Source organism: Copadichromis virginalis, linkage group LG13 (genome assembly GCF_057382275.1).
Source record: "Copadichromis virginalis isolate Kocher_CV1m ecotype Utaka linkage group LG13, C_Virginalis_male_GT1.1, whole genome shotgun sequence".
Classification (NCBI taxonomy): Eukaryota; Metazoa; Chordata; class Actinopteri; order Cichliformes; family Cichlidae; genus Copadichromis; species Copadichromis virginalis.
Window position 1 is genome coordinate 16,637,206 of NC_140630.1, and position 26,798 is coordinate 16,664,003.

General features: G+C 40.8%; 4 protein-coding genes across 11 annotated transcripts in view; 2 read left to right on the top strand and 2 right to left on the bottom strand.

The window, feature by feature from the left end:
* The window catches only part of zcchc24 (zinc finger, CCHC domain containing 24), a 40,155-nt gene extending 31,764 nt beyond the window's left edge, over positions 1 to 8,391 (top strand). The window contains exon 4 of the mRNA XM_085477575.1: positions 1,788 to 8,391. Within this exon, the coding sequence (XP_085333701.1) occupies positions 1,788 to 1,901 (114 nt within the window). The 3' untranslated portion in view covers positions 1,902 to 8,391. The remainder of the gene's footprint in view (positions 1 to 1,787) is intronic.
* Positions 8,392 to 9,467: 1,076 nt separating this feature from the next.
* On the bottom strand, positions 9,468 to 11,940 carry ppifa (peptidylprolyl isomerase Fa). 2 transcript variants are annotated; one of them, XM_085477578.1, is made up of 6 exons: positions 11,717 to 11,939; positions 11,571 to 11,601; positions 11,412 to 11,500; positions 11,249 to 11,345; positions 10,047 to 10,122; positions 9,468 to 9,920 (listed from the first exon to the last, which is right to left on the bottom strand). In XM_085477578.1, the coding sequence occupies exons 1-6, from the start codon at positions 11,858 to 11,860 to the stop codon at positions 9,785 to 9,787; spliced, it is 573 nt and encodes a 190-aa protein (XP_085333704.1). In that variant the 5' UTR covers positions 11,861 to 11,939; the 3' UTR covers positions 9,468 to 9,784. The 2 variants fall into 2 exon arrangements, with proteins under 2 accessions (XP_085333704.1, XP_085333702.1); XM_085477576.1 differs by having other exon boundaries at positions 11,249 to 11,500; positions 11,717 to 11,940.
* Positions 11,941 to 13,029: 1,089 nt separating this feature from the next.
* Positions 13,030 to 20,350, top strand: LOC146695433 (uncharacterized). Its single transcript, XM_085477579.1, has 5 exons — positions 13,030 to 13,370; positions 13,525 to 13,707; positions 17,799 to 18,024; positions 18,127 to 18,253; positions 19,309 to 20,350. Exons 1-5 carry the CDS (start codon positions 13,130 to 13,132, stop codon positions 20,053 to 20,055), a joined length of 1,524 nt encoding a protein of 507 aa, XP_085333705.1. The 5' UTR covers positions 13,030 to 13,129; the 3' UTR covers positions 20,056 to 20,350.
* A 1,230-nt stretch (positions 20,351 to 21,580) lies between these two features.
* zmiz1a (zinc finger, MIZ-type containing 1a) overlaps positions 21,581 to 26,798 on the bottom strand; it is a 110,511-nt gene continuing 105,293 nt past the window's right edge. For 5 of the 7 annotated variants that reach the window (XM_085477583.1, XM_085477581.1, XM_085477584.1 and 2 more), the window contains 4 exons: positions 26,462 to 26,739; positions 25,922 to 26,097; positions 25,171 to 25,458; positions 21,581 to 24,717 (listed from right to left, as the gene is read on the bottom strand). In XM_085477583.1, coding sequence (XP_085333709.1) covers positions 24,610 to 24,717; positions 25,171 to 25,458; positions 25,922 to 26,097; positions 26,462 to 26,739 — 850 coding nt within the window. In that variant the 3' untranslated portion in view covers positions 21,581 to 24,609. The other 2 variants (XM_085477585.1, XM_085477586.1) reach the window with 2 other exon arrangements.

Here is a 26,798-nt window from a genome sequence, read left to right on the forward strand (position 1 = left end):
CAGGTACTACCACCTAATGGTAAACCCTAAAAACCGAGTTGAGTCGAGCTGCGTTGGTGCTAGTGGAAAGGGGCATTTGAAGGTCTGGGAGTTGCCACTGCGTCAGCAAGCCTCCAGGTCACCTGAAGTTGTGACCATAGACTATATAAATGATAGATTTATGTTCTGGGTCTGAAAAGTGAAGAAAATGTGCAAGTGTTTTAAAGGTGGATTATTTCTAATGGCTAGCAAGAGGTTAGTCCATCTTCTTTTCTACCAAGGCTTACCTTGTGATTGGAAGGTCAGTATCAATTAAGCATGTAATGTCCCTGTCCCACAATCAGATCGTGTCCTTCTTCATCTTGTCTGGGTTCAAAACACCAAGATGGTTAAGGGCAAAATGCTCACGTCGAGCTTTCGCGATCCAACTTCATCTACCAGTGGGTAACACTACGGTGGCAACATGCATTTATTATATGCATGTATGCGCCTCTGTCAGTGCGCCCCAGGGTGGCTGTGGCTACAATGTAGCTTGCCATCACCAGTGTGTGAATGGGTGGATGACTGGATATGTAAAGCGCTTTGGGGTCCTTAGGGACTAGTGAAAGCGCTATATAAATACAGGCCATTTACCATTTACCATATGCAGTGTGTGTATTGAGGTTTCTCACACGACATCACACGAGTTCATCCAATCTGCCATGTTGGATGCGATATGATGCATCAACGGGTTGTTAAGAGAAAATATGTATTCCCTGATGGTTTTGCTAGCAGATTGCCATGTTAGTCTTTAGTTTTTCATGTTTATCTGCAAATGATGCCAACTTTCAAGACAAGTGATAGTAAAATTTGCAAAAAGTGACAGAAACTAGAAATGGAGAATATTTAGCTTTAGAGTAAAAGCTGTGGCTTTTTGATGTTGGTTGCAGTGCTGAAGCACAACTTTTACTTTGAAGGCAAAACTTTTGCCTCCTAAACCTCCAATTTTTTTAGTTCGCTTTTCACGCTTTGGTTTCACTAGTACTCGGAGACTACCTGAGAGACAAGTTAACATTAAATTGTTTGTGGTCACATGTATGCAAAACCACTTTTTTTATATTTACATATAGTAGATGTTTCTTCCTTAAGGTCATTTCACTGGGTGATGCCTGCAGTACAGGGCCTTGAACTCAATTCCCTTTAGCCTCCAAGGGAACTCTCTTCCAGCTTTCATCAAGGACCTAATGTCTTTGACAAAGCAATAATACATTTTCAACACTTCCTGGAAGACTCATTAGACTCAAATATCTTCTTGTGGTGACCCATGGTAACCTGGTTTCCTTTAGCTAGACCACTTGGAATAAATAAAGGTTTTGTTCAAAGCTCTAACAAGAAAAAAAAAACAATAGATGAAAAATAAAATTTTCCAGATGGACCGTTAAAATAACCTCCAAGCGTGCTGGCCCAGAAAGGTTACCTTTGTCCTCGATAATGAGTCCAAGATGGTCAGTGTTGAAGCCAACATTTCCATACAGTCCATCACGATTAAATGCATACTGCATCTTTTCCTTTAGCACCAGGTTGTTAAAATGTATTGCTAGCCAGCATGGCTGATGGTGCATTGCCATATCTCTGCATCTAATTTGGCAAATAACACATCAGGTCTGTGAAGAATATGAGAGTTGGAGTTGTTAGGCGTATAGCTGACCTGAATCTGTTGCTAAATAAACGGCTTGCAAAATTCAAGAGGTTTATGTGTGTTTCTTGCTCGGTTTGCCCTTTTCTGTGTTTAATATGACTCATTATTGGTCTTCTGTTTGTATCTCCAGCGACCTTTAGAGAAGCCAGATGGCCTGGATGTGTCTGACCAGAGTAAGGAGCACCCCCAACACCTGTGCGAGAAGTGTAAAGTCCTTGGCTACTACTGCCGCCGTGTGCAATAAATATTCATCATTATTCAGTAGCAGAGAGGAGCCGCTCCATCCCAAACCCTGTTTTTTTTATCCGCCATTGAGACATTATACATCCTCCCTTCCCGGTCCACATCCAGATTTCCCTCAACACGACATGGCACCCTTTCTTCTTCACGTCTTCCTCCCAGTGTCTCAGAAACATCTAATGTGGACATTAGGTCTAATCCTCCCAAATCTCCTGATGCCTTCCTTTATTACCACATCAATTAATTCTGCTCCCTCTTCTCAGCCACTTGTGGAGCATAGACTTTAGTCATTTTCCTCCTCTTTCAGTGACAGTACATCCAAGAATACGTTTGAGGGTCAGCCTCTATCTCTTGAAGTGCTCTTCAACACAGCAAAAAAAAAAAAAGAGGCCAAAATGATTGACTTTTTATGCCTTATGTATCAGAACCACATGATTAATTTACTCAATACTCAATGTTTAACAACAAAAAAATTATTATATTGATGATTTAGCACCAGGGGTTATATTTCCTTGGCATCACTGACAGTATTTGTCTCAATAGATTACCTCACCTTGGGGTTTGTTGGCTTTGTGTTTACAGAGATCCGCTTTCCATTTCCCTGCCAAGTGAAGTGTGTGTAGATGTGACGAACATTTAACTGGGGCCTCTCATGATGGCATAATGTATTCGAGGCCTTTGATGTCTTGCCTTATTAGGGTCAGCAGCACATCTTATTAACTGTGAATTAACTGAGGGATAATGTGCCATGCATCCCTAGCTTACATTTGGCCTATTTATTTTCTTGTTGTCTCGTGTGCAATTTGAATTTTAACTGGGACATATAGAGACATTTTTGTATGTTTGTATATCGCATTATTGTGTAACTGCTTCCACTTGTCTTTAGAAACTACTGTAGGTTCAGTTGTATAAAACGCTCCTTGGGCTAGATTTAGTGCATTGCTAATAGATAACGCTTCATTTATCCTATTCCTATTTTTGTTGTTGTTCTTGTCATTCTTGCCTCTCATTTATTTGTTAGCGTTGGAAAAAATAGACACTAGATAGGCAGAAGCAGCTGTGGGGAAAAATGGTTTAGTAATTGTTGGCAGTCACATATTTTCATTGTTTCAAAACTATTGATAAAATGCTTGCCACAGCTTGTTTAGCATTGATAAACATGATTTTGGACCCTAAACTGTTCACATAAATCCTGAATAGATTTTAACCACAAGATAGCAAAATACAAAAGGAGCTGTTTGCTTGACAAAGATTCAGAGAGACTTTTTTATCCAAGTTTTAGTGCCAGTTGATGTCTGGCAGCCTCAGTGGAGTCGGTGAAGCAAGATGGAAAACTTTCCAAGGGCTTGTACACTGAAGAAACGATGTCCAACAGCTAATTGCAGCGTAGAGTGCCTAAAGAGAGGTGAAGCTTTGGAGAACTTTGCTTTTCAGGTTTGTCGAGAGACAGAAGAGCTGGTTTGTGATATGTTGATGGTGAGAATTCATGGCTGTATTGAAATTTATGGTGATTTAAGTTTACATCCATTTTTATGGGGCCTAATATCAGAAACCATATCTTTAAAGTGGAACTATTATGTATTTTTTTCCTCATTTCTTGTTATACATATATACATCCAGGCATCCCCTAAAACAGAGAATTTTCCAGGTTAGCAAGCTAGTTTCCGCGTAAAGACGATATGCCATGTTCTGACTAAAGTATTTCTAAAACACAAGCACAACATTTGGCGTAAACAAAGATGCAAAACAACAAAGCAGTGACATTTGGAGTATCATAGAGTAGACATTTGGATTATTGAAGTTGGGCTAGCAGACAATGCTAAAAATATGCTACCTGGTGGCTAGCTTTAGAGCTAGCTATTAGCTTAAGCTAATATAAATACATTTGCTAACAAAAAATGTAAGAATTGAGTTAAATTGTTCATGCTGTTCAGCTGGGAGAGATAAAGCCATTACAGAGCAGAAAGAAGATGCTAAAAACGGATCAAATTTCAGCCAAAAGAGCATCTTAGATTAGCACAACCGCTACATTAATATGCGACCGTATGGTTTGGATTACTTGCTGTAAAAAAGTCCTGATCCTAAGTCTAAGGTCCACACTGAAATCTTGGTGTGATTCTTCAAATATTTGGTGTTCGGGGCAAAGTCTTAAAACACATTAAAAAGATGACAACCTCAACCAGTGCAGTAGGAGCTTGGACCAGGAAACAGGGCTGATCCTAAAGGAGCTATAATGCCTTTTTTAAGATTGTAGGGCTCCCCTGAAAAATATTTATTTTAAACCTAAGCATCCAAAAGTACTCCACTGTAGCCCACAAATAAAAACACTCATCTGGAAATGAGCATAATAGAGCCACTTTAAAGAAAAAGGAATACCCACTGTGGTTCCATATATCACTATGCAGATGTGAAGCACTAAAGAGGAAACTATTTTAGTTATCATTTATGGAAATCTGCTTTTCGAGGATCCTTGGTATAGGAATTGTGAACTGTTTTATATGTACTGTATTTCTAGCCTTACAAAAACTGGCTGACAATATTTTATACTATAACATACTGTATGTGCCTTAAAACGATTGTGTCAAGGCTAAGAGGCCATTTGAAATTTCAAAGATTTGTGGCGAGAGACTCAGAGGTGGAGCAGTATTATGTGCATGTGGTTAACTGTGATGCAGAGTAAGTTTGTTGTAGGTTCAAGATGTGACACAGGACAGAAAAACGATAAAGCTCCGCTATTAGCGGTTGAACTGGCATAGTGGGTGTTCGATTCATGTTGCAGGCACAGGCTGAAACAGCATTTCCAGCTGGCAAAAACAATCTTACTGTGGTCTGTTGTCATGGAATATCAACAGAGATGTTATTTCTTAGTCGATCCTCACAACAGAATGAAGTTGACACAAACTGTGGACCTCACTCATTGTTATTTTTATCTGTTATCGTTATGTTTTTTCAAGGAAACCGTGGGTTTTGTGAAAAAACATGCTAACAATGCATGTTTTTTCACAAAACCCACGGTTTTGCTTTAGTGGAAATGGATGATATTGGTGCATTACACTGTTGGGAAATTTAACTAAATTCCATTTGTTGATTTAAAAGGGCACTCCAGTGATTTACTATTCCAGCTTCACCAGTTGGGAGGCCTGCAGAAGACACTAAATAACAGTGCATGCAGCAGTGGATGAAATATCTTTACTTTCAGTTTGGCTCAAGCTCCAGAAATGCATCAGCTATTATGCAACTCAGTAGCCTTTTAAAGTAAGCTCCATAGACTGTATATAAACAATGGATTTCAAAAGCAGCGTCAGTGTTAAGACATCTTAAATTTACATTCTTTGTAATGGCCAATAGAGGATCGACTTCTGTGGTTGTAAATGGACTTGAAGTCCAAAAGCACTTTTTACCACAAACCTCATTCACCCAATCAAAGCACTTTTACTGTTACTGTAGGCTCTGTATAATACTTACGTTCACACTCACACTCCGATGAATGCATCGGGAGCAACTTGAGCTTCAGTACCTTGCCAAAGGATTCTTCGGCATGCAAATTAGAGGAGCCAGGGATCCATTTGGTAGATGACCTGCTCTACCTCCTAAACCACAACCAGAGAAAATGTCCAGCTCATTTTGAGTATTGAGATTTATTTGTATTTCCCAGCTGGTTGCTGGCAGTTGCTGGGATATTATTGCTAAAGTCTGAATTGTGGAGATCTACAGATCAGTCAGTGACCCCCTGGCAACCACCTCTTGCTAAGAATCCTGTATTCCCCAGCTGATTAGCAAAAACCTCCTCCAAAAAAATGGAGGCTTACCTTCAAAGTTGCACGTTTTCAAACATGTTAGCTCTCCCTGGCAACCACTAGGACTCTCTGGCCCCTACTGGTCGCCAAGGGGTCCCCACATTTTTCTTTGGCCGTCGCTGAGGAAAAATGTGTATTTTGCAACTGGTTGGTAAAAAACTTGTTGATATACCTTTGGTCACTAGCAGATGGTCACAGTTACTCTTAGTTTGCATGGAATGAGCTGACTTGTCCACAAACACTGGCCAGCTAATCTCCGCAGGGAAGTGACACAAACTGGAAACAGAATGTTTTCCTTAAAAGTAGAAGTTGTGTCTTCTGCTTTTAGTTTGCAAGTGAATGTTCTCTGTTTCTAGTTTGCATCAGTGTTTGCAGAGAAGGAAGTCGCCGTCTTTCACGCAAACTACAACCAACTGCAGCAATCTGCTAGTGACCAACGCAATTGCGAGGTGGTTTCTGGTGCAGTGCCTTATTTGCAACCAGTTTTACTCAGCTACAGGAACCACTTGCCAACTAGGCAGGAAATATACATATTTCCCTCATATAACCATTGGTTGTATCGCGTCCAATATTGTGGAAAACTCTGAAATCACACGAGGAACCTCAAGAACCCCACAAAGTCATTCTTACTTCTCAATCACTGATTTCAAGTCTTATTTAATACAGTGTGATTTTTTTTTTTTAAATATGGCCCATCTTTCAAATTCACTTGATGAACAAGTTGGCCAAAATACTCAACTCGTAGATCAGGATCAAAGTCCAAAAACCTTGACATGTCCAAGTCCATCTTCTATATACAGTCTATGCTAGACTCCCCAGCCTACTAAATGCTGACAATAAAACTCCTCACTTTTTAACACAGGCTTTTTGATTTTCTCTCACGTGACAATGAGCCTCCACAGCCCCAAAAGATATTACAGTAGCTAAAGGACAAATCTGTGGAGTGTCCCTTTGAAGGAGTAACTGAAAGCCCCTCGTTGCATTTATAGTAAAGACCCAATTTTTATGAAAGATTCACCACTGTTGGGAACAACCCATTTTTCTTCTTATTAATGTCTGTTTTTGTTCTGTGTAATGGCACTAAGCTAACAGGTCTCCCGTAACCTTATTTTCTACATCAGACCATGTGGCTGTAGTGAAAGGAATACATACCAATTATGCCTTATGAACTAACCTCATAAATAATATTATTAGTTATTGTGAATCACGTTAATGTTGATAAATCCTGTCAGAGAGTTCGATTCCGCCCAGAGACATGTTATGAGGAGGTCATTTAAAATGGCAACTCAAGAGCCAATGGAAGCAGCTGATACATTTTAAAAGAAAAAGAAAGAAAGCGAAATCTCTGCTTTCAGATGTAGTGTCTTGAATTACATATACTTGACTTTTCTAGTACCTTTTCAGTTCAAAATTGTTATTTTCTATGAATGAGATGTGTATTTTGGAACTCTTAATAGATGTTGAAAATTTTAAAGCAATCTGCAAAAAATCAAGAGTTATTTCCCTGACAAAGATCGACTGTTTTATGTATATATTTGATGGCCATCGTTTTCAATGATAGTAGCTCTTTTGAAGTGTTGAAGCAATATCAAAGCTTTTTCTCTTTCCGGCGTGAAGAAGGGCCTATTGCTGAGAAATAATCAAAGCTGGGAGTTGTTGTTTTTTTTCTTCTTCTTTATGTTTTACAATAATCTGAAGGGTTATCCTGCAGAAATATTTATGGAAAGACTTTTTACAACACTTTTTGTATAGAATATGCAACAAAGTTACACTAAGAAGGAAATATTGATGTCTACATAGAATATTATTAAAAAGAAAAAAAAGCTGGTACATAATTAATAACCTTTCTCAATTATAAGCCATTGTATTTTTTTTTCTGTGTTTTTGATTTATTGATGTTATCAGAGTTGAATAACCCATTATTCAGTTGCTATGTGACTAATTATGAGCTGCCATATGCATCCATACAGCCACGTGTATTCATTTTGTAAACGATATTATGAAAATATGTGTTAACATGCAGAAAAGTATGTTTTTATTAATTAGTGACGGATACTCACCACTGTATAAACGCATTAAACTGTGAGATGTAGTTTGGTTAAAGCAGCGATAACAAGAAACTATTATAAAATGTTATATTGGTAGTGTAGCGAGTGTATACTTCTGTCAAGGAAGCGTGTGTGACAAAGAACTATTTTAGAGTTTGCATGTGCATGTGTTTTGAATGAAATATCCCCTTTTTTGTGCAATGTATACCTATTTAAATACCTTACAGTAGTTTGCTAAAGTAAATATTGTTTTTAACATTATCAGCAACGTCTGATTGTTATTAGTCCTCATTTACCGCAAATGTAGCCTCTGCAGATAATACATATTTACTGAATGTAACGTGTTAACACTTAAGTGGTCGAGTCAGAGAGTCTCGTTTGTATTCTTTACTGTCTGTATCACTTGAGATGTTTGTCATGCAGTATTGCAATAATGTAATATTTGATTTGGACAGAACGCAGGCGTGCGGTCGGGAAAGACAATGATTATGGGAAAAGCAAGGACAGTCGTGGCCTCGAGAGTCGACCACAGGTCTGTTTTTCATGTCCATGAAAACGGCATTCCAAAATGTGCCTTATTTGTTAGTTGGGAAAACATTTTAGTGCTGTTCAGAGTTTGATGAATAAAAGTCACATTGAATTAAAGCCACCCGGGTTGCGCAGTTTTCATTTGTTTTCAGGTCCTGTGCCGAATTTATGTTAACTGGGAGGTGTTCGTTCTGGTGTCTGATTTCAGCCAAAAGCAACACGTTGTTTTTGTGAGCGCTCCTCTCGTTAGTGTTTTTGCCATCGCTCTTGAGTGCGAGGCTTACGCAACACTGAGCGTATAGATTACGATAACGGGGCTTTTAATGGATTATTCATGGTGGTTGTGTAACGCAGAAGAGCGAGAGACTTGGAAAACATTTTTTTTCCCACTTGCCATGAAAGTGCTGAGAGATAACAGACATGTAAACCGGCCAGGACGCACACCCCCTCCCCCATTTCCCAACACTTGTGGACAGGAAACCCCCCACAAAAAGATGCCCACTGACTCTGTGATAACGCAGACACTTAGAGAAGCAGCAGCATGCACCAGCTGTAAAGATGTCATTGTTTTGCATGTGTGGTAAAAAGAAATGGCACAGTCGTCTCCGGAGCCAAGTTTCCATACACATTATTGGACATGCATTCCAAATAACTAAAACTAAACCCGAGGGTGGGGACCCAAATTATATCAAGTTTGTTACAACATCTCCAGCTCAAACAGAGCGAGAGCCGAAAAATCTCTATGGCAACAATGTAATCTGAGAATTCAAACAAACGGAGGAAGGTCAGCACACATATGGTTTCATTTAGGGGCAAGAGCTGCCTTTTTCTTCTTCATTATTTACTTTTATAAAGTATTAGCTCGATAAGCAGCACCACCCAGTCTCTGGCTTTCAGACATGTCTCTCTCCCTCTTCAAGACGCCCTGCGTCTCAATAAAAAAGCAATTTCAGGTCCTGAAACGACTTCACCCTAAGAGGCTCTAGCTCACATGCCCATCGTGCATACATGTGATGCTTCAGCTGCAGTGTAGGTGGAATGTCACATGATGTCACATCCTGCTCTTGATGGACAGGAAGTCAGTCGCGCTGGAGCCAGTGTCTAAAAAAAGCACGCTGGATCGTTTCCGGGAAGCTTTAAAAGCAGCAAGATTTGTGGCACATCAGAGCAAATGTCTTGCAGTAAGACCAGAGCTGGTAAAGTCGAAAAATATCAGTCATTTATTTGGCAGTTATTGGAGTATGAATCACCACACAATTGTTTTACATGCTTGCATACAATTTAGATCAGTTGAATAAAGATTTTAGAGAGTAAAAAGGTCTGTCTGAGTGTTAGAAACCTCTGGCTTTGCTCAACCTCAAAACCAGAAGTTAAAAAGCACAGATTTGAGTAAAAGCTGATCACCTGCGACAGCCCCGCCTTCAGAGTGCACGAACACACGAGCCAGGACAGAGTAAGTACTAGATTGCTGCACAATGACTCATCCAGCAGAAGTCTGTGAGTGCGCTCGGGCGTCATTTGATCTCCCCGCAGTCTGTGATGACAATTTTTTTGATCACACCGCCGTCGTGTAAACCAAAGGATTCCATCTTGGAGACCACATCCATCCCATCCTTCACCTGCCCGAACACCACGTGTTTACCATCAAGCCTGCCCAAAAAGAAAGACAAGAAAACGAAAAAGAAAAGATGAAAAAGTGGCTCCAGCAGCTTGTGATTGATGAGGCACGAACTGGAGTCTGAAATGACTGATTAAAAAGTTCTACGGGGTGTTTACCACTCGGTTTTCGTTGTGCAGATGAAGAACTGCGAGCCGTTGCTGTTCGGGCCTGAATTTGCCATTGAAAGCGTTCCTGCAGAAAACCATAGAAGAAGAAGAAGAAAAAGCAATCAATTGAACTAGATGATGTAAACAAGATCTTCATGTCCTTTTTACTCCTGATCCAAGGACATTTAGGCCTCATTACAGCAACGTCATGCAAGATTGTAAAAAAGAAAAGAAAAGAAAAGAAAAAAAAAGGGCCACTTCTCTTGTGATCTGACGCACGCTGTGATTATGCAAAGCACTAAATAATGTGCACATGGATGATGTTTATTCAACAAACAGAGTTATTTTGATTAGTGCATGTTGACTCACTAAACTAGGTCATTCACATGAGGATTGCAAAATGTATATGCCCAGCAGTTTGAACGCTGCATGAGATTCTGCACTGCCATCTAGTGGAGAAAAAGTGGGATTAAAATGCAGAAGAACAGCTGGCACATAACACCTGGAAGTTCAGTTTTGGTGCAATTTTCACTTCTCCTAATGAAGTTCTCTAATCAGTAAGACCTTCCCCCACCTATATTGTTTCTTTGCACACAGCTCCATACTTCACTGCTAAAGATACTTTTATCACTGTGTTGATGTCCTTCTCACCTTAATTTCATCAAAACAGTTTAGACTTTTGTAAGAACTCAAACTTTTTCACTTTCCTGAACACTGTCCAGCAGCACGTTAGTGTTTTTAGTCAAATTACTTCTGTAAACTCTAGAGATCTTTAGGAGGGAAAATCCCAGCAGATCAGCAGTTTCTGAAATACTCGGACCAGCCCATCTGGCACGAACAACCATGCCACATTCAATCACCTTTCTTCCCCATTCTGATGCCTGGTTTGAACTTCAGCAGGCTACAAGCCTAAAATGCTTTGAGTTGCTGACATGTGATTGGCTGATTAGTTGTTTCAAATAAATCCTTCACATTTCATTTTTGTGTCTGAGGCCACCATAGGGCTACAGTTTTGCAATACTCCTTCCAAAGTCAGTGCGGGGTTTGATAACAGTATAAAACCACTTGGTGTTTAAGTCTTAAAACAGTGGTGAAAGGGTTTGTATTCACTGATCACAGAGTTGAAGTGACTGACTGATGTTGCATCTTTTGAATATGTGAAAAGGGTTTTTATTGTTTTAGTGTAACCCCTCAAAGCTGTGGAGCTGTACCTGGACCAGTGTGCTTTAACTTGAAGTTTTCATCTTTAAACGTTTTCCCATAAATAGATTTCCCTCCTGTACCGTTGTGGTTGGTAAAATCTCCTCCCTGCAAGAGAAAAAACAACAGCAGAAAACATGCCAAATGACACTGCACCTTCACTGTAAACTGTACCTGACACATGAACTCGGGGATGACCCTGTGAAACACAGATCCCTTGTATCCAAAGCCATGCTCCCCGGTGCACAGAGCCCTGAAGTTTTCTGTGGATCGAAAGGATTTTTTAAATGAATGACGATGAGCCCATCGTGGAAAGAACGTGGCTTCACCTACCTGCAGTCTTTGGCACCACATCTGCATTCAGCTGCAAGATAAAACAAATCACATGCACTTATCTGCACAGGTCTGGCTACTGACAGATATGAACGCTACAGGTCAGATCAAGGTCTCTGGAGGCGACTGTGATAATCGCAAGCTACCTCAATGATTATTCTCCCCAGAGGATCGCTGTCAGCGTCGATGTCCAAAAATACTACCGGGTTCTCGACGGGGCCGGAAGAAAACAGGCGCGCTGCAGTGATGCCCAGCGAGCTGTACCTCATACGATTTTTTATTTGAAGCATAGCTGCTTAGCTCACACGGTGAGGCGGACCTGCAAACCATGGCCCTTTCTCAATTCTCAAGTACGCGAGTTCTCGCGTTCTCTGCACGGGAGTACGTACTTGCCGAGAATGCGAGTACGGACCCGCGATTTGTTTTTTGTTTTTTTAATACGCTTTATTGACAAAGCACAAAATACAGATACAAATTAACAAAACACAATGTCAGGGGGTTTCGTATAAAAAAACTAAATACATACAGTCTAAAATGGTAAATGGCCTGTATTTGTATAGCGCTTTACGCAAAAAGTTCCCGTAAAGCGCTATACAAAGTCTAGTAAAGAATCACATAATATTGAACAGGGAACATAGGTCTCCACAGCTTTTACATTTTGAGAATGTTGTTTGGTTTTAACATATTTTGTTTTGTTTAAGAAGCACTGAAAGGATGGTTTCGATTTATGTATATGAAATTTAGCCAGTAATATCAGTAAATTAATCAAATAAAATACGTTTGCCCTGTGCATGGGGTACTTAAAGTATATTCGTGTATAAGCAGGACCAAAACGGACTCGAGATTTGTACAGCAACACCAGCGTACTTGATGATGTCACACGTCCGGAGTTTTTACTGCCTCTGTGATTAATATGTTATGAAGTTTAACTTTAATCTCAGCCAAATCGATGTACTCAGGAATAAATAAAACACTGAAGCAAACCAAACATTAAGATTGATAAGTTATCTAAGTGACTTATTATCATGTTTAACCTCTGTAGCGAAATCTCTCTATTAATAAAAATAGTGTACATGTACGCCTGAATAAAAACAAACAGGTGGGATGCTAGAACGCGTTTATTTTTATTTGAGCAGATACTCAAAAATTACAGCAGACAGCTGCTGGGGTTTGGAAGAGAACTGAACAAATACTTAAAATATAATCTGATCATTTTTGAAGCAGCCTTCAGAATCTCCACATATTAACATGCTGTTTTTGTTTCCGGTGAAAAACAAACTGATAATTTAATGTTGGATTTAATTCAGAGTCAGCTAATCACAGCCAAACCGATTTAATCGGGAACAAATAAAACACTGAAATAAACCAAACATTCAAATTTAATGAACACATGCGCCGACTGATGACGTATCACGAGTCAACGAGAACGCAAGTACGCACAAGTAATTCGAAAACGTGACGTCATTTCCGGGCTAAAACCGCAAAGGATTGTAGGTACAAGCGGCTAGCGCGCGTGGGCTATTACAAGACAACAGTCACACAGACAAACAGAGACACAAATGGCAAGAAGCTGTTGTGTTATTAACTGCCATAGCCGGTCGCATGACAGCCACGGGAAGCCGAAGGCTAAAGGAATCGGTTTTTATCGGATTCCTGCGTGGAATAAAAATTATGCAAGAGATGTTTCCGAAGTCACGAAGAGGCAACGGATGGCCTGGATTGCAGCTATTGGAAGACCAAATATAACGTTCCAGAACACTCCACCTCACATGTTAGTCTGCTCCAAGCATTTCCTCAAAGGTGAGTGTGTGTGTGTTGTAGTTAAGTCATTTATCATAACATTATTGTTGATGTAGATTACAGATAAGTCTTATATTGATTTGAATTAAATTCTTTGCGCTATGCTGCTTTGTTTACTGTGGCTTTGCGGGCTAATGTTTGTTGTATTTTGTAGGCAAACCAGCCTACAAAATGATGGAAAGCGATCCAGACTGGGCACCCTCTATCCATCTGGGTCATACTGAGTTGAAAGCTGCTACGACAGCAAAATGTGATGGGAGAGCAAGATCAAAGCAGCCACCACAAGTCTCGCATTCCTCTGGGCCAGAGACGGATAATCCAGGCGAAATCCACGCAGGTAAAATTATTATTTTCCATAAAAATCTTGTACTTTTCCCACTAGGGCTGCCACGATTAGTCGACTAGTCACTATTAGGTATAAATCGTTGATGACTGATTTAATAGTCGACGCCTGGTTTGAAGCTTTGTAAGATCACAACAGATGCAGGAATAAGTAGTAGGATTTAGGAGGGTTATAACGGACTGAAACAGAAGATGGCAGCACTGCATGTACAAGGATGCCAGCTACCGTTAAACCCCGAAGAAGAAGAAGTAGCTCTGTCCCAGAATTCATAGCGCAGCCCAGCTCAGTTTCCAACATTGGCGGCAGCTAGTTCAGAATCAGATCAGAATAGTGTTTATTGGCCAAGTATATGTGCAGACACATACAAGGAATTTGGTTCCGGTAGATGGTGGCTCTCAAGCACAGCAATGTAAATCACACAAACACACACGTGTCTATATATACATTACACATGCGTACACATACATACACAAAGCTGTGTAAACCAACTATAATTAAATTAAATTTCTGTATGTTTTAACTTTTATCTTCTATTTTTATCATTGTGTATATTTCCAGTTTTTATCTGTTGTACAGTGTCCTTGGGTGCTTTGAAAGGCGCTATTTAAATAAAATGTATTATTATTATTATTATTATTATTATTATTATTATTATTATTATAAATAACTAATCTAAACTTATATACATAAAATACAGAAATGAATGAGGTGGAATGAATACTACAGAATGTACATAAGGTGCAGTTGCAGTCTGGCAGTGGGAGCAGTGTGACAGGTCAACTGTTTAGAAGGGAGATGGCGAGGGGAAAGAAACTGTTCCTATGTCGGGTGGTCCTGGTCTGCAGGCTTCTGTACCGTCTGTCAGAGGGCAGCAGATCAAAAAGTCTGTGTCCAGGGTGTGAGGGGTCTGTGATGATTTTCCCTGCCCGTTTCCTGGTTCTTGAGAGGTACAGATCCTGGATGGAGGGCAGGGGGGTGCCAATGATCCTTTCTGCTGCCCGTTCAGTCCGCTGCAGTCTGCTCCTGTCCTGTTTAGTGGCTACACCATACCATACTGATGGAGGAGCACAGGACAGACTCAATGACCGCAGTGTAGAACTGGATTAGCAGCTCCCGTGGAAGACTGTACTTCCCCAGTTGTCTCAGGAAGTACATCCTCTGCTGAGTCTTTTTGAGGATGGAGGAGATGTTGGTCTCCCACTTCAGGTCCTGGGAGATGGTGGTACCCAGGAACTTGAAGATCTCCACAGTCAACACCGAGCTGTCTGATATGGTGAGGGGGGGGAGAGTTGAGGGATGTCTCCTGAAGTCCACTGTCATCTCTACAGTTTTAAGAGTGTTCAGCTCCAGATTGTGCTCACTGCACCAGAGTACCAGCCGCTCAACTTCCTGCCGGTATGCAGACTCATCACCATTCTGAATGAGGCCAATGACGGTGGTGTCATCTGCAAACTTTAGGAGTTTAACAGCCGAGTTCTTGGAGGTGCAGTCATTAGTGTAGAGGGAGAACAGTAGTGGTGAGAGGACACATCCTTTAGGGGCACCAATACTGAGGGACCGAGTTTCAGAAGTGATCTCCTCCAGCCTCACTTGTTGCTTTCTATCTGTCAGGAAGCTGGTGATCCATTGACAGGTAGCTGGTGACACTCAGGGCGACAGGTCTGTAGTCATTCAGTCCTGTGATGGTGGGTTTCTTGGGAACAGGGATGATGGTGGAGCGTTTGAAGCAGGAGGGAACTTCACACAGCTCCAGGGATCTGTTGAAGATGCGAGTAAAGATTGGTGCCAGCTGTTCAGCACAGGTTTTGAGGCAGGAGGGTGAGACGCCGTCTGGTCCGGGGGTTTTCCTGGGCTTCTGTTTCTGAAATAGTCGGCTCACATCCTGAGTGTGTATTCTGAGTTTCAGGGAGGAGGAAAGGGGGGTGAGAGGTGTGGTGGAGGTCGTTGAGTCTGGATTGGAGAGAGTGGGGGTGGTCGTTGAGTCTGGATTGGTGAGGGTGAAGGGGGGAGAGGTGGAAGGTGTGTTGGGGGTCAATGTCTGAAGCAATGTCTCTGGGAGGAGAGGCTCACTAGAGCCCATGAGAACACCGGACTCTTGGCAAATTGTTTTCAAACCCACCGCCGTCTTTCGCTACTCAGGTTAGACATAAGTCACTTAGATAACTTAAAAATATTATTGTTTGTTTGATTTTTTTAGTATTTTATTTGTTCCTGAGTAAATCGGTTTGGCTGAGATTAAAGTTATAGTTTTTACACAGCTGAATAAACGTCAAGCAAACAACTGATTATCAGAAGTGTGAGATGCTCGAGAATATACTCCGGTGTCCCGTTATATTTTAGATAGCAAGGAGCAGACGGCTGAGTTTATTAAACTTCACCGAAACAATCTGCAAATTTTATTAAAATTTAATAAACTATCATCTTGTCTTTATTTTTAGTTAGCACAGACCTTAAACACTTAAAGCTGTAAGCTAATGATAGTTATATAAGATCAGATGCATGCTGGTGCAATAAGCTGTACGTTTTACGTCCAATGGATGCATGATCTGACTAGTCGACTATCAAAATAATCGTTTGTGGCAGCCCTAATTCCCACTGTGTTTACCTGTGTTTAGCTCAACTGTTTTGCTCTTTGGCAACTGCGGATAGTTCAGTTCAAAGTTACAAGTCACTGTTTTTGCTGTCTATGTTTTACTTAGATTTTTCATCACAGTCATTTGTTTTAAAAGTATTTATTTTAAAACTGTATGGGTCAAAGGGCCAAGTTAAGTTTTAAATGCCAACGTAGAAATGTAGCTGTTTGATTTACAGAATTTGACTTCTAAACAAAGTAATCAAATCGTGTGGACAAGCGCAGTAAGTGACCCCGCATGAGAGGGAACAAATCTATTCATAGAAATTACGTTTTTATTATTATTATTATTATTAAATTTAAAATTTATTTAATTATTACGATAAAGTAGTAGGGCAAAAGGGAAAAAAACAGTATTCGTCATTTTTAGAATAAAGTCGAAATACTAATTTTATAATAAAAATGAAATAATATTTTGAGAAACAACATTACTTCATTCGTTTCAAGAACTATGAACCAGTAAGTACAGCTCCTTCATTCCTGTTTTAAATGCAGCAACAGTTCAATTTCCAGTGAACTTACATTTTGACATTTGTAATTGATTACAAATAAATAAACAAACATTTGTATGAACAGAGCCTTTGCACTTTGCGCTACGTCATATCAGCAAGCGGGAAGTACTGCTCGCTCACTTCCTGTTTGAGGAACCATGACCGCCAGGAGAGATAAATTTGTGCTTCAGAAGCAAGAAAAACAATATTGCGACCATTGTTGTCTGCCTAAGTGCACAGGGAAGTAGACACCGCAAGTAGACACCTTTCGCGCATGCGGGGTACCAATCGGGTTTCTGGTACGGATCAGGTCGCGGTGGGCCACGCTATGAATTCTGGGACACAGAAAGAATAATAAGACTAACAGCTTAACGGCAGCTGGCATTCTTGTACATGCAGTGCTGCCATCTTCTGTTTCAGTCCGTTATAACACTCTTAAATCCTGCTACTTATTCCTGCGTCTTTTGTGATCTTACAAAGCTTCAAAGGACGCGTCGACTATTAAATGAGTCGTCGAGGATTTTGATGGTCGACGTAATCGTGACTAGTCGACTAATCGTGGCAGCCCTAACTGACAGTAGACACTGATGTGGCTTATTGAATCTTTTGGACTGTGTTCAGCATAATATTAATTAGCCATTAATTGGAAGAGGTGTATTGTTGATGTGTCTGCTATTCTCAATGTATAATGAATTTTATAGTGGCTGTTTGTTAGCCATTCTCTCTCTCTCCCACTATATAAAATATATAGTGTATTATCTAACTTATTTTGTGTTTGTTGTATTTTATTTGTATTTGTTGTATTCTTCTTCTGCTAGCTGCACAAATTTCCCCACCGTGGGATCAATAAAGTTTTATGTTTTATCTTATCTTAAATATTTATCTGGTTAAATTCAGTATGGTTCCGACAACAGTTTTCACAATAACATATATTAATGTACAATCCTTAATATGTTTTGTAGGTAACCCAGCATCAGGTGAGCAGCCTATGGAGTATAATTCTGCCTTGGATCATGACTATTTCTGTGACCCAGAACCTGCTTGCCTTGATGTGACAGTAGAGAAAAACATGAAGTTAAAAGAAGAAATGGGAACGTTAAGGAAAGAGATCCAGGAGCTCAAAATGCAGTCTGCTTTTGGATTACAAAGATTTGCCGGATCCGATGATGACATTCAGTTCTACACAGGGTAAACCTACAACACTTAGCTAGACATGTTACACAAAAATACCAGTTTGATTGTGAGAAATATTGTAAATGACCTGTAATTACTGTGTTTTTTTTACAATAGGTTTGCAAGTTACCGTCACTTCATGATGTTTTGGGGGCTGATTGAGCCCTCTGTCCACAAAGTGATTTACAGGTCAAGGTCCGAAGCTACTGAAAGAAGGAGTGAAGCCGTAAATGCATCACACACGGTTTGTATTTGTGCATTAAAGATTTTGAGAAAAAACAAACAGGAAATACATGTCAAACCTTTTTATTGTAAACTGGAATTATATAAAAGTATCATATGCACGTGGTACTGCTTACATTAACATCAGTCAGGCACAACTTTATGACCACCTGCCTGATTATTTTGTTGGTCCCCCTTTTTGCAACCAAAACAGCTCTAACATGTCGAGGCATGGACTCCAGTAGACCCCTAAAGATGTGCTGTAGTATCTGGCACAAGTCCGGTAAGTGGTGAGGTTGAGCCTCCATGGATCGGACTTGTTCCTTCAGCTCATCCCACAGATGCTCAATTGAATTGGGGAGTTTGTGCTCCATGTCAACACCTCAAACGTGTTCCTCAAACCATTACTGAACCTTTTTTGCTTTGTTGCAAAGCTAAAAGAGAAGAAAAGGGTGTATATGGTCTAAAATAATGCTTAGGTAGGTGGATCTGGTGCTTGGAGCTCCCTAGGGTAAGTGACACACTTGCACCTGGCTGTGCTTGTGATATAAAAGAAAACGTGATTCATCAGATCAGACCACCTTCCATTGGTGGTCCAGATCTGATGCTCACGTACCCATTGTTGCTGCTTTCGGCGGTGGACAAGGGTCGGCATGGGCACCCAGACTCGTCCGCAACTATTTAGCCCTAAGCCCAACAAACTGTACTGTGTATTCTGACACCTTTCTGTCAGGACCAGCATTAACTTTTTTTTGGCAATTTGAGCTACAGTGGCTCATCTGTTCGCTCATGACCTTGTCGGTGCTTCCTTGGACCACTTTTGATAGATACTGGTCACTGCAGACCAGGAACACGCCACTAGAGCCCTTCTCAAACTCACTCAAATCCTTACACTTGCCCATTTTTCCTGTTTCTAACAACAACTTTGAAGACAAAATGTTCATTTGCTCCCTAATACATCCCACCTACTAACAAGTGCCATGGTGAATAGGAAATCAGTGTTATTCACATCATCTGTTATGTCTGATCAGTGTAATTAGTTTTATAAACATGTATGACTTTTTTTTTCTTTTTCAGAGGCAGTCATTGCAACCCATTGATGAGCTGTTCCTATTCCAAATGTGCCTGGCTGCTGGTCTTGAGGAGAGAGACTTGGCAGACCGGTTTGGCATTCACCCCTTGACTGTAAGCGGCATTATCTCTTCATGGACCAACTACTTGTACACTCTCTTGGGTTCTGTGTGTATCTGGATTGATGCTGAGGACATTAAAGCTCACCTCCCTGATGACTTCAAAGACTTTCCTGATACTCAGGTGATAGTTACTTGCACTGAGCTAAAATGCCAAACCGCATCCTCCACTCTCCCCCAACGTGAAATGTTCTCCCCGTCTCACTGCACAATGAAAGGTCTGATTGGGATGGCCCCCCATGGCGCAGTGACCTTTGTTTCTTCACTCTATCAGGGGTCAATAAGTGACGAAGAACTCTTTAGGAGATCAGGTTTGGCTGACCTTCTTACAGAAGACATGGCCATAGTGGTTGACGAAGGATTCCTCATGTCTGACTGTGTGGATTGGAAGGTGTACTGTCCAGCTTTTCTTAGCCAAAATAGCCAGATGCTAGCACACAGCGGCTTCCAGAGACAGGAAATTGAACGACTCAGCGCACATGTGGAGAGTGTAATCCGAAGGGTTAAGGAAAACAAACTGCTTGACTCGGTTATACCGCTATCGATTTCTGGAAGCATTAAGGAAATTTTTACTGTGGCTTGCTTGCTAATTAATTACCAAAATAAACCTCTCGTCAAGGCACGGGCTAAGTAACGCACATGAATATAGACTTCACTTGACCGCGCAGACAGAAAGTAACTGGGTAGGTAAATTGTGAACATAAGCAAGTTGTATATTTCTATAAATAAGGAATTTTTATTTCCTTGTTCTGAATGTTTTCTGAAATGTAGACAATGTCAACAGATGTAGAGTCACAGCAGCATGTTATGAACTGATGTCATGATGTATAAATTTCATGAATAAATCTGAGTCGTTCACAAAACAGTCACTGAATATAATTTTAAATGACTTTAAAATGCATTAATTTAAATAAAATGAATTAACACGAATTTACACTCAAATGTTTAATTGGATTTGGTCTTTAAAATCCTTTCATGTGTGCATCTTTTCTTTGTTTTTAAATTCAAGCTATATTCAGGTAGTCTTGAGCCACCTCATTTCTCTGCATTTTTTGTCCAAGATGCAAGATTCTTTTTTTTTTAAAGGGCAGTAGTTCTTTAGACTTTCTGAAGGTCTTTCGAAGTTTTTCTTTGGATGATTTTTCACTCATTTTCAGGCCTTATTTCTGGCCTTTTTCCGCCCCATTAAAAAAAACCCCAAAACATGTAATGCTGACCTATGAATCGTTCAAGGATTAAAAAAGAAACCTAATTAAAGGGACGAACTAGTGCTGTCTACACATAACAGACAAAATAGTAAAGAGCCCATTTTATATTGTATCTTTAGGCCCTGATACTAACAGCCTGAATCTATCTGCAGCTGAACAGTATCTGAAAGTGGTGTCCTTAAAAAACGGAAAAAAATCCATGACGTAAGAGACCAAGAAAGTCATACAAAAATTGTTTGCTTCAAATTCATGTGGTTCTGCAAGCTACTGAGTCATGGAGTGTTCTTTCTTTTTCACTCAGCTGTACATAATATATAAATAGTTTAAACTGACTATATTTAGAACAGTAGCATCACACTATCACTAACAAAGCATGAAGGTCAGAGTTGAGCTGGACGTGGGTTGTAAAGGCGCATGCTGTGCATAGCAACTTGTAAACAGGCTAAAGAAGCTTAAATGTATGGAGTTTACCAACTGGATGTGTCCATGTGTATCAGTGGAGCGTTCAGCTGAGGAAGTGAGCTGTGAGACGGTGAATGATTTCGACTTTGTGGTCTGCATTTCAATGTTCGGGCTGGATCAGGTAACCCTGAATCTTCTCTTAATTATGTTTTATTATGTTATGTTATAATAGGCCTAGCTGCCGAGGGCTTTCCATGACTCACTATGTGCTTACACACCACTTTGCATTTAGTTACTAGATATTAGTGATCTCTGACTGTCTTCCAGTTTGTCCTGTCTTCCTCTAATTAACTCCAACTCATTGCGTCACATGACTGCCCCTCCCTGTGGTTGTTCCGCCAGAGGTTTCTTTGTGTTAAAAGCATTTTGAGGCGACTGCTCTGTGATTTTTGCACTACATGTAAATACAAGTGAACTGAATTTTTTTATTGTTCCATGGAACATGTTGGACAAGTCGAGCCCAAAATACACAGAAGGCTGCCAACTGTGTTTCATCTGAATACATATTTATTAGATAAATATTAGGATGTCACATCATCTAACTACATACAGATTTGCAAGACTAAAAATCACAATGTTCTTCTGACCAGTTTAGAATATGAAATGATTGTACATAGAATGTACAAAACCAAATAGACAACTGCCACTTGTGCCAATCACTTCAGATTGTACCTTTATAGCATAAGTTTTGCCAAATTGCATAAAAATTATAAATTTGACAAAATGTTTTACAAACTGTAAATTTTGGAAACAACCCTCGAGAGCCTTCTCGAAGCTCGATGTCTCCCGAGTCCCAATTATACCTCAAAAGGTCGGAATAATTTCGTAGCACCTTTATAAAGTACACAGGTAATAACGAAATACACAGAATTTTCATATTACACAAGAGGAAAAACGTCTTTTCTTTTTCTTGAACCCCTTGTCGAAGGGGTTCATAAAGTATCTTACATAAATGAACAGGCATGGTTAGAGAGGTCTGCACAGACATAATCAAACACAGACTCATTTTCCCAATTCAATGTCTGACAGGAGGATGCAAGCTTTACAAATTCTAAATACACTATGCACACTCCCACTGGAGAAAATGAATACATTTCTGTTAACGTGTCTCTATTTGTCATTTACATTATGTACAAATATCCCTTATATCCCAAACCCGTCCCCCAAAACTTACTGGGGGTCTTTCCCGAATTTCATTTTACAATATTAATCGTCTTCTCCTTTAAATCCTCAACTAGTACAAAGTGTGTCGCGAAAATTACTCGATTTTTGTGAAAGGTTACAGTCATAATTACACACTGTGTAGGGAAATAAAACATCCCAATGCGGCAGTGCATTGTCTTTAACAAACATATAAACAAACACAAAACAACATTTGACTCTTTCAGCTGTGTTGTATGCAGGCCATGTGATTACTCTTGAAGCCAAAATGTGGTTCTTGAAAAAGGATCATAAAGCCTAAATATGGGCGACTTTTTTTTTTTTTTTTTTACCAATGACATACAGTTTACTTCATATTCATTGTCTTTACTGCATAAACTGATGTAAACCAAATTTTACTCTCATACAAACACTGGACAAAAATAACTTAAAATGCAAAACAAAAGTGATGGAAACACACAGATCGATGGCTATGAAAAGCTCAGTATCACACCTCAAAACCATCCAGAGGACTTTTTTTTTTTTTTGCACATTCTCACCTTAAATAAAGAAGATGAGGATCCAATAATATTGAACAAATACGTTTTGGAGAAATTTGGACCCCAGAGCTGCATTAACAACCTTTTATATGTTTCTTCCCGCTGATTCAAAGTCACAGAGTAATGGAAAAAACTGTACACAATACACAGGTACTTAATACAAAGCCAGTGAGAGTGCATTTAAATCAATTCCTTACAATGTTGGACTGTTTATTGGGGACTGTGTGTATTTAATGTGTGTGAGTTGTCACCGACAGACACACAGTACCATGTAGATGCCAGTAATAGTTAGGTACAGTACTGTACATTCACAATGTATTCACAAAGGGTATATACAACAGCTCTGGAAACACTGTCGGGTCATGCAAGTTGTTTTTTTTCTTCCCCTTCCCAAACAGTAATAAAACAACAAAAGATCAGTACAGTCATACAGATTTTTTTTCTGTGTGTGTGTTTGATTTTTTTTTATAAAACAGTGATTTTAAAAACTTCTGTGGATGTCTGTGGGATGCTGAAATCCTGCTGTTACACCAACACACAGTAATATCCAGACTCAACCCCTTACAAAAAGCACAGGACAGCTGCGGTGACTGATTCGTGTCAATAAAGGGAAAGGGAGCAGGAGGTTGAACGAAGAAAACACAAAGACGCTGACAAAGAACAAAAAACCCCCGATGAATTTACAATAAAATAATAAATATAAAGACTAGAAAGATAATGATTTGATCAAGCACATCTAGGCTGGACAAAAGACAACAGGAGCCGTTGGCACACATGCACTTGTGATGGAAACTGTGCTGAATTCGATGAGAAGTGAAACGTCACAATAAATACACAGGTGCTGAGACAGCTCTTTAAGCTAGATTGTCCCCTCCCTCCCCCCTCCTCTTCTGTCTCAAACTTTCTCTCTCCCGCTGTTTTCCACGTACGCTCGCAGGCAAACGAAAGAGGACGCGGAAACACACTCGCAGTCGGGCACACACACACACACACCACATTTCACACTATGTGCACTCGCCTCCTCCGCTGACACTCAAGGACGATTGAGTTTGTCCTCTCAGTGCACTGATTCTGATGAGTTCCAGTTATTTAACCACCTCACGCACACACAGACACACACACACACACACACATTCAGAAGTCTAGGGAGGTGGGGGGGTGGCAAGGTCAAAGGGCATGGCATACGCCAAAGTTTTGGAAGAACACATTTCAAGGGTAAAAACACTCTTACAAGACAATGTCTTTGCCGCCGACTCTCATCCTTTTTTTTTTTAAAATGAAAATTATAGATATTTATATAAACAACAAAGCTACAACACTTTTCCTGGAGCCCACAACGGCTCCTGTCTCCTCTGTGTTGATTACATATAATGATTATAGCTGCACAGTTTTTCAGTTGAAAAAAAGTCACAAATATTTAATATATATATATATGTATATGTATACATATATACACACACACACACATATATATATATATGAAGTCACTTTAGTGCCCACCGACATGGCTGTAAATGGCGTGTTTTGAGTCAGAGGTGGTGGAACTGGTGTGTTGAATCTTTGCACAAGCGAAAGAAGGAAGTGTGGGGGACGAGAGGCTCTCCTGCTCTCTCCCTAGGAGTTCCCAAACAGGTGCCCCCCCCCCCCCCCCCCCCAGCTGTGCTCCTGTGCCGCACATTCTCCGTTTGTGTGTAAGTGCATAAGAAAGCTGATTTGAAGTGTTAACAGGAGGTCGGTCAGGCGTCTGTGGACGGGGTGGTCCGACACGTCACGACTCCCACGGGGGTGAACGAGGGGCTCGTGGGCAAGGCGAAGGTGCTAGTTGTTCTCAAAAAGGGAGAGGAGGTCGTCGTTGCTGTTGGTGGGAAGGTCGGGGGGGTCCAGGTACGAGAGCAGCTCTTCTGGATTCGCCAGTTCGGGAAGCAACTGTGCACGAAAGGCAGAAAAAAACAAAAACATGATTTCTTTTGTTCTTTTTTTCAAGGAAGGCAAATTTACCTTTTCTAGTGACTTCATATGAAGTGTTGATTTTATTTATTAACCTTTATTTAACCAGGAAGATCCCATTGAGATTAAAAACCTCTTTTTCAAGGGAGACCTGGCCAAGATAGGCAGCAGCAGATGTCTCACAGTTACAGAAATTACCATACTCAAACACAGGCAGCAACAACACACATGCAACAATAAGTGAAAGAATACAAATAAAAGAAAAAATAAAATTCAATAAAATTCGTCAATCAATAAAGTTGATGCTAGCGTGCACATAAACAGCTACCGCCGAGAGTCAAATGTTAACAGAAAACAGCAGAGAGATGAGAGCAGCTGCGGCAGACAACAGGTCAACAGTTAGCTTACGGCACCCAAAGCAGACACACTTACATCCAGGGAGGGTTCGGGCATATCCTGGGCTCCCTGACCCATCTGCCCATCTGAGGAGGGGTTAAAGTTCAGATCGCTGTGAGGATGACTGTTCTGCCCGGGATGCTGAGGCTGCGGCTGAGGCTGCGACTGGCGAGGCGGGTGCGATGATTGGCCACTGTGATGCAAGGGCTGCCCTGACTGGACACTGTGATGTAAAGGCGGCCCTGTTTGGCCGCCGGGGTGGGGAGACGCATGCAAGCTCTGCTGCTGCTGCATGGAGTTATGGGACTGATCGGAATGGGACATCTGCAAGTGCGAGAGGGCAAACAAAGAGCGACAGTGAAGGAGAGACGGGAGGGGAAAAAAGGAGGAGGATAAAGCGAGAGAGACACACAGAGAGGGAAGGAGAGAGTGTTAAGGGGGGAAGGAAGGGGGGAGCGAAATGAGTTCCAGCGTGAATAATATGGAACAGGCTTTCTAAATGGAAGCTGCGATCAGCAGACATGTACAGCTGCAACATTATACGGTGACATGAACATGTGAGCATGACTGAGCACACATGCTGGCTAGAGGCACAGGCTGCACCTTGGTCAGATAAGAACATACAGGTGTTCAGTACGGCACAGATTCTCTAGAGAGTTTCTTCCTCAGACTAAGCAGCAAACATGACTAACTTAGCATCGCATTAAAAAAAGCCCAAATATATGAAAAGCTTAATGTGCAACTTTATTCCCATAAACCATGAGCAGCCAAAGTCAGATGTACTCACTGGATCATTCATGCTGTGGCTGAGGGGCTTATCCTGTGGGAGGAGACCACCAGGCCCGTCCGGAGGATGGGATAGCTGAGGTCCATGGATGAAGTCATTCATAGGGGGACCCCCTCCACCTCCGGAGGGGTTCCCGTGAGGGAAGTCGAAATTCCCCTGGGTGTGGTAGCTGTTGCCTACAAGGAGAGAAGATAAAACACATCTTTTGAAGGGGCTAACTGCAGTTTGGTCCCGCTCACTCATTTGATGAGGAATCCCTGATGTTGCAAATAAAATGTACCTTTATCAAAGCAGTTACATAACAGGATATACCCATTCTACTTTTTTTTTTTACTGATGAGAAACATTTATCAGAGCAGGAACATTTTTTAAAACACAGTTTCAGCATAAAACTCTCCTTGGGGCTGTTTCTTTGTTTAATGCACTAGAGACACATCAATAGATCCTGCTGCAAAATGCACAACGGCTCATTCTTCCGATAAATGAGATGACTCTCCTGTTATTATTCTACACTGCAGGACGCTGCCTGCTTTTCATTACCTGCTCCCGGGTAATCTCCCCCGTTGCCACTAACATGTTGACCGGGGTGTGGTGGGTATGGACTCGGCCCAGGTCCGGGTCCAGATCCTGGGCCGGGGCCTGGCCCTAGCTGTGCGATCATTTCCATCACATTAGGCATGGTCATCTGACTCGGGCTCATTGTTTTAAAGCGCTTGGCCAGCGGTGCGTCGGGGTCTTCTTTGATGTGTAGCTCAGACTTGATGGGGACAGGTCGCCAGCTACATGTGGGGTCTATAGTTACCTCCTCAAACTCTGAACTATTGGAGGAGAAAACAAATCATGTTGGCTTCACGTCTAAACAATTTGTGCGTGTAAA